General features: G+C 39.3%; 1 protein-coding gene across 1 annotated transcript in view; it reads left to right on the top strand.

Annotated features, from left to right (window-relative positions):
- The window catches only part of PPP2R2B (protein phosphatase 2 regulatory subunit B, beta), a 154,855-nt gene that overhangs the window by 28,877 nt on the left and 118,551 nt on the right, over positions 1-7,427 (top strand). The window contains exon 4 of the mRNA XM_015413609.1: positions 2,713-2,825. Within this exon, the coding sequence (XP_015269095.1) occupies positions 2,713-2,825 (113 nt within the window). The remainder of the gene's footprint in view (positions 1-2,712; positions 2,826-7,427) is intronic.

The following is a 7,427-nucleotide window of genomic DNA, read 5'->3' as shown; positions in this document are numbered from 1 at the left end:
GAAACATCCCTACATATAGCAGGATGAGGCAAATGGCTAAGCAAATGAAACTTGAGCGCACGGGCGGGAATTCTCCTGGCGGGAGGATATGTGATAAGCAGAAGAGTCTCAGTGCCTCATGAGAGCCAAAAGATTCACACCAGCGGTGGAACGCAAGCCCTCCCCCCTTCACAAGGCCAGACAGATAACGCCATCTGGCAGCACTGGTTCTCACAGTCTCTCTATCGCTGTTTACGGCAAGCGGCAGAGCAGTGAGCAAGCCAGGATCAGAGAAGGGAACAAGCAAAACATGGCAGCTAGCTGACAGTGATCATGTCAGAAAACAGTGTAGACCAAAAGCAAAGGTACCTGTAATAAAGAAACTTAAGAACCATCTCAAATTTGCATGCCCCATTATGGAGAGAGAAATATGCAAATAGGCTCGTCTCTCTGATATATGAACAGATAAAGCTGCTTTATATAGAGTCAGACAATCGATTCATCTAGTTCAGTACTGTCTCCTCTTACTGACAGGTGATCCATGGCCCTTTCTGGGCTACTAGCTTGGAAAAAATTCCTTCCAGTTCTAACAAATGCTGATCAACCAAGATCCTAAGCATGGGAAGGAAAAAGCCATAAACTGAATTGCTCACATTCTTTTCTTAGTAGAAAGCCAACCTGTTGTGGTAGCACAATTGAAGAGGCATATCTTTGATGGTTCAAATGTATGAAAGTCACATATTCAGTCCAAATTCGTTTTGGATTCTAATATACTGCTACTGTTATATCAGGTTAAAAGTATATAATGCAGTTTGCTAATCTGGTTTTAAAAACATGTTGAACTCGATAGAAAGATGATGGTAGGAATAAGACTTCTCTTTTATAGGTGGTGGGTGGAGGACAGACATTATCCTAATTTGTTTCTGTTTTCTGCTGTGCTAAGCGTATGCTTTATGTTATGTTCAGATAAATATCAGGAGTATCCAGTGATGTTACTAGGATGAATGAGGCCTTAAGATGGATGTGACTTAATTACTACAGGGGGAAAAGGAGAGGTCTAATTATCATTCATAGTCAACTTACTTTGTGTTACAGAATTTACTCTATTGATCATTGTAATAAAATTCTGAGACTTATTAAACTCATTTAGGGGGAAGACTCATTGAAATGCAATGAAGATTAATTATGTAGTCTAATGTTCTGTTAATTGCGATTTTAAATAGTTTTTTGATTAACAGGAATATTTTCTTTTTATTCAGGATGGTGTTCTCATATGATAGAAAACCCCCATAAAATGATACAGATTTCCATCCCTCCATACTGCATCTCCCCAAATGTTCATATGTTATTCCCCAAAACAGTATAATATGCAGAAAGACCCTTACATCAAAAGGAGCAAATGCAAACAAGATTAACAACAGTTGACTGGAATCCACGTGTATGGGGGGGGGGAAATGAAGATGAATAAGATTGTCTTTAATGGTTGGTGAGAGCAATGACAAACTGCTGATAGAATACCCTCCAGGAGGGGGAAAAGAAAACACCATTATTCAGAATAAAAGCCACATGTTCCTGAGGCTCTTTTACCTAAAGGACTTCATGGCATGCGATAAATGGGATGACAGCAAAATGATGAAGCCAATGGAAATATCCACCTGCCAGGCAAGCTGGCAATTGTGGAATTTAGAGTGGATTCACTGTCAATGATAAAACGTCAGCTTTTATTCTTGTCGCTGTGAGGAGGGGGTTGAAACTGACTTTTGAGTAAATTATGGACATGATTGGTCTTCTTTCTGGGTCATCCTTTCTCACCCCTTGCTCTTGCAATGTAATCTGTTGCAATCAAAGTTTAGCTAAAGCAGTTAGATCTCAGGTAACTCTGAATGTCTCTTATTGTGTATGCTGGTTTTCTTGTCTTAACAACTTCTTTATTCTGGACCAGAGTAAAATTCATTGAGCTTGACATATACAATATGTGGGTTTCTCAGTTTTAGAGTCCAGATCACAATGAATGGATTTTTGTGGACAGTTTGGTGGTTCACCATTTAAAAACTGCTTAAAATATTTGGCAATATGCTAGGTAGACTGAAAAATCATGCATGTTAATTTTACTTTTTTGCCAAACGACAAGCATCATTGGCGTGTGGCTCTGCAGGATATTGAGATAAATTATTTTTACTTTTACATACTTTTACAATACAACTGTTTTTGTGACTGTATTGAAATAAGTTTAGATGCCTCATATCTGAAAATGTGATCAAGAGATTTATACACTGGTCATCCTTACTCGTTTAGGATGTAAACATATTGAAAAAATTCCATTACTGCTAAATAAACCTAAAAAGCCATTATAGTATATAACTGGATATGTCTAAAATATAGAAAGACAATTCCTCCATGTTCTTTTTATTTTAATAGTGGAAAACAGATTTGTAAGGGGCAAAGGGGAGAAGAAAGAAGTGGCATTGTATTGTATAAGAAAAATAAAGTTCTTATGTTAAAGACTTCCAACATTTCTGAAGAGTTTGAAATATAATAATTAACCTCAATGCATCAGGACTCAAGTCTGCAGTGAGACTTCTGAGTATCTGAATGAGTTTAGCCAGCAGTTCAATTCATGTATCACTACTGAGCTCTGTCTATGGGAGGGAATTTTGGGGAGACTAGTAACAGAAACCTCCTTGCTCCAATAACAATACATCTGTCTCAGAAGCCTTTTCCTTTCTCTTCCAGATAAAACTGTAAAACTATGGAAAGTTAGTGAAAGAGATAAACGACCAGAGGGCTATAATCTCAAAGACGAAGATGGACGGCTCCGAGACCCCTCCACAATTACAACACTGCGGGTAGGGCAGATATGATTTTCTTGGGGTTTTCTATTTTTCTTGCAAAAAATGCAGATATTCAAAATGTAATTTCTGGTAGAACATGATCAAACTTTGTAACTCTGCCTGCGATCACACACACTAGATAATCCACTTTCAATCCACTTTCAATCCCATTTCCAATTAGATTTTGCCAGTTCACACAGTAAAACCCAGTTGGAAAGTGCATTGAAAGTGGATTATTTAGTGTGTGTGATTGCAGCCTCTGTACAGAATACAGCAGTCCTGCCTGAATTATATGTAGGTTTCCCTTGCTCAAAAGCCAGTCAAATCCGACTCTAGGGGGTGGTGCTCATCTCCGTTTCCAAGCTGAAGAGCCAGTGCTGTCCGAAAATGTTTCCATGGTCATGTGACTGACATGACTAGACACTGAAGCGCACGGAATGCTGTTACCTTCCCACCGAAGTGGTACCTATTTATCTACTTGCAATTTCTTGCTTTCAAACTGCTAGGTTGGCATATATACATAGTCATCAAATACTGTTTGATGGTATTGAAATGAGGATTATTTATTTATTTATTTATTTCAATTTTTTCCATTTTTATTTGCTTTATAAACAAAAACACACCATACTTCTGTTACAACATAAATTTTACAGAGAATCTTCCTTTTTTTCACTACATCAAGTTATACCGTATTATTCAACCCCTTTAAATTTTTATAACCATTCATACAATTGTTTCCAGTATTTCTCAAACTCCTTTTCATTTTTATTTTGAATGGCAAATACCAATTTTTCCATTTCTGCACCCTCTAAGATTTTCCTTATATATTCCTCTTTTGTTGGTATATTTTCATCTTTCCATTATTTTGCAAACAGTAATCTTGCTGCAATCAATAAATGCATGATTAAATACATTTCTGTTCTATTATATGAGTCTGGCAATATACTTAACAAAAATATTTCTGGTTTGCTTTGCACTTCTATTCCCAAAATTCCTTCAATTGGGAAACTTTAGTAGTTTCCCAATATTTTTTAGTTTTTTTACATATCCACCATGTATGGTAAAAAAGTGCCTATATTAGCCTTACACTTCCAACAGTTTTTCGATAGGTTTTTGTTAATTTTATTAAGTCTATCTGGCGTGATATGGCACCTGTAGAACATTTTCAGTACATTTCCCTTAAAATTACTTGCTTTAATATATTTAATATTTCTCGTCCAAACTTTAAACCACTCTTCTAATTCTATATTTCATCCTGTATCACGCGCCCAAGATATCATTGTGGGCTTCACCGATTCACCTTGCATTTTATACTCCAATAAGAAATTATAAGTTTTACCAATAACTCTTTCGTTAATCCATATGTCGTCTAAGCCTGTGTATTTACTATAAAAGCCTATTTTCTTATCTTTCACCCATCTTGGTTTTATTTCCCACTGTTCCCAATTACTTGTTGGCATCTTGTTTTGGTACTATAGTTATGCCAACCTGACATCAAGTCGTGGCCTTCAAGTTTAAGTAGTCTATTATTCTCTAAATTAATCCAGTCCTTAATCCAACTCATATATATATTTTTTAATACTTTTGATTTATATTCCACCCTCCCTGCTTGGGCAGGCTCAGGGCGGAATATGAGGGATGTTGCTTTGTTTTGCTTAAGGCATAACCTATGAGTTCTTTCGATACTGGTGAACATACCAAGCGCAATAGGGTTTACAATTGTAAGCTGTCTCTGTCTTGGATTTGGAGCTTTGGTCTTGCTTTCTAGCTGCAGGATTTAGTTATAGTTGGCTAATAAGGAATAAGGGAAGTATTGCTATCACTGTGCCTGACATCAAGTAAACTTGGTTTCACACATGTATTGCTTTCTAACATGCAGTGGCTGTCTGATTCCATATACTCATATCTCCCCTTATGGATACTATATCTGTATATCAACATGCACACATGGTGTTGTGTAAAAATGTATTTACTGCCATCCTGCTGTGTAGGGAGAAAGGCCGGGCTATGCACAGCATAAGAGAAATTCTGCATGCTGGCTGAACAAGAGAGACTGAGTTCAGATGGCACATCTGGTTTCCATTGTACCAGGGTCCCTCAAGAGAGGTGGGTAGACTGTTTGGGTTGCTAGTCCTAACTTGACATATTTTCCTTATGCTATGCTAAACTTAGAGCACTAGGAAATTTGACAAAGGGACGGATCAGTGGGGTGTGAAGGTAGGAGACATGCCTGAACAACTTTCCAAATCACACTTCAAACAAAACAGAGGGTTCTTCTTTGGGGGCAGGGATCGTAAGCCTTGCTCATGCCTTTGCTAGCAGCAGTAGAAGTTTCTGTGCTCACAGGGACTCTTTTTTCAGAATTATGGATATGTTGTTGTTGTTCAGTCGCACAGTCGAGTCCGACTCTGCGCGACCCCATGGACCAGATCCCGCCAGGCCCTCCTGTCTTCCGCTGTCCTCTGAAGTGTGCTCAATTTCATGTTCGTTGCATCTATGACACTGTCTAACCATCTCATCCTTTGCCGTCCCCGTCTTCTTTGACCTTCAATCTTTCCCAGCATCAGGGTCTTCTCCAGTGAGTGCTCCCTTCTCATTTGGTGGCCAAAGTATTTGAGCTTCAGTCTTTTAATTTCATGGCTGCAGTCACAGTCTGCGGTGATCTGGGATCCCAGGAACGTGAAGTCTGTCACTACTTCCACAACTTCCCCTTCTATTGGCCAAGGAGTGATGGGGCCGGATGCCATGATCTTAGTTTTTTTGATGTTGAGCTTCAAGCCCACTTTTGCGCTCTCCTCTTTTACTCTGAGCAAGAGGCTCTTTAGGTCCTCTTCACTTTCTGCCATTACAGTGGTATCGTCTGCATATCTGAGGTTGTTGATCTTTTCCCCAGCAATCTTAATTCCCACTTGTGATTCATCCAGGCCAGCATTTCGCATGATGTACTCTGCATATATATTAAATAAGCAAGGTGACAATATACATCCTTGTCGTACTCCTTTTCCTATGCGAAACCAATCAGTTGTTCCATATCCAGTTCTAACTGTTGCTTCTTGACCCTTATACAGGTTTCTCAAATAGTTTGTTGTGATCCACACAGTCAAAAGCTTTAGCATAGTCAATGAAGCAGAAGTAGATATTTTTCTGGTACTCTCTTGCTTTCTCCATAATCCAGCGAATGTTGGCAATTTGATCTCTAGTTCCTCTACCTCTTCGAAACCCAGCTTGTACTTCTGGTAGTTCTCTATCCACGTACTGTTGAAGCCTAGCTTGTAGGATCTTGAGCATGACCTTGCTAGCGTGTGATATGAGTGCAATTGTGCGATAGTTTGAACATTCCTTGGCGTTGCCCTTCTTTGGGATTGGAATGTATACTGATCTTTTCCAATCCTGTGGCCACTGTTGCGTTTTCCAAATTTGCTGGCAAATGGAGTGCAGCACTTTAACAGCATCATCTTCTAAGACTTTGAATAGCTCAGCTGGAATACCATCACCTCCACTAGCTTTGTTGTTAGCAATGCTTTCTAAGGCCCATTTAACTTCACATTCCAGGATGTCTGGCTCAAGGTCAGTGATTATACCGTCGTGTTTGTCAAGGACATTGAGGTCTTTCTTGTATAGTTCTTCTGTGTATTCTTGCCATCTTTTCCTAATCTCTTCTGCTTCTGTTAGGTCCCTACCGTTTTTGTCCTTTATCATGGCCAGCTTTGCATGGAACGCTCCCTTGATTTCTCCAATTTTCTTGAAGAGATCTCTAGTCCTTCCCATTCTATTGTTTTCTTCTATTACTTTGCACTGTTCATTCAGGAAGGCCTCCTTATCTCTCCTTGCTGTTCTCTGGAAATCTGCGTTCAGTTGGGTAAATCTTTCCTTTTCGCCTTTGCCTTTCGCTTTCCTTCTTTCCTCTGCTATTTGTAAAGCCTCATCAGAAAGCCATTTTGCTTTCTTGCATTTCTTTTTCTTTGGTATGGTGGTGATTGCTGCCTCCTGTACGATGTCACGAACCTCTGTCCATAGTTCTTCAGGCACTCTATCTATCAAATCCAGACCCTTGAATCTATTCTTCACCTCTACTGTATATTCATCAGGGATGTGATCTAGGTCAAACCTGAATGGCCTCATGGTTTTCCCGATTTTCTTCAGTTTAAGTCTGAATTTTGCAATGAGTAGCTCATGATCTGAACCACAGTCAGCTCCAGGTCTTGTTTTTACTGACTGGATAGAGCTTCTCCATCTTTGACTGCAAATTATATAGTCAATCTGATTTCGGTGTTGCCCATCTGGTGATGTCCATGTGTAGAGTCGCCTCTTAGGTTGTTGGAAAAGGGTGTTCGCTATGACCAGTGTGTTCTCTTGACAAAACTCTGTTAACCTTTGCCCTGCTTCATTTTGCTTTCCAAGGCCAAACTTGTCTGTTATTCCAGTTACCTTTTGACTTCCTACTTTAGCATTCCAGTCCCCTATGATGATGAGGACATCATTTTTTGGTGTTAGTTCTAGGAGGTGTTGTAGGTCTTCATAGAACCGGTCCACTTCAGCCTCTTCTGCATCAGTGGTTGGGGCATAGACTTGGATTACTGTGATGTTGAATGGTTTGCCTTGGAATCGGACAGAAAT

This window comes from Gekko japonicus, unplaced genomic scaffold (assembly GCF_001447785.1).
Source record: "Gekko japonicus isolate JY-2015 unplaced genomic scaffold, Gekko_japonicus_V1.1 scaffold373, whole genome shotgun sequence".
In the NCBI taxonomy this organism is placed as follows: domain Eukaryota; kingdom Metazoa; phylum Chordata; class Lepidosauria; order Squamata; family Gekkonidae; genus Gekko; species Gekko japonicus.
This window is presented reverse-complemented; position numbering and strand designations above follow the sequence as displayed.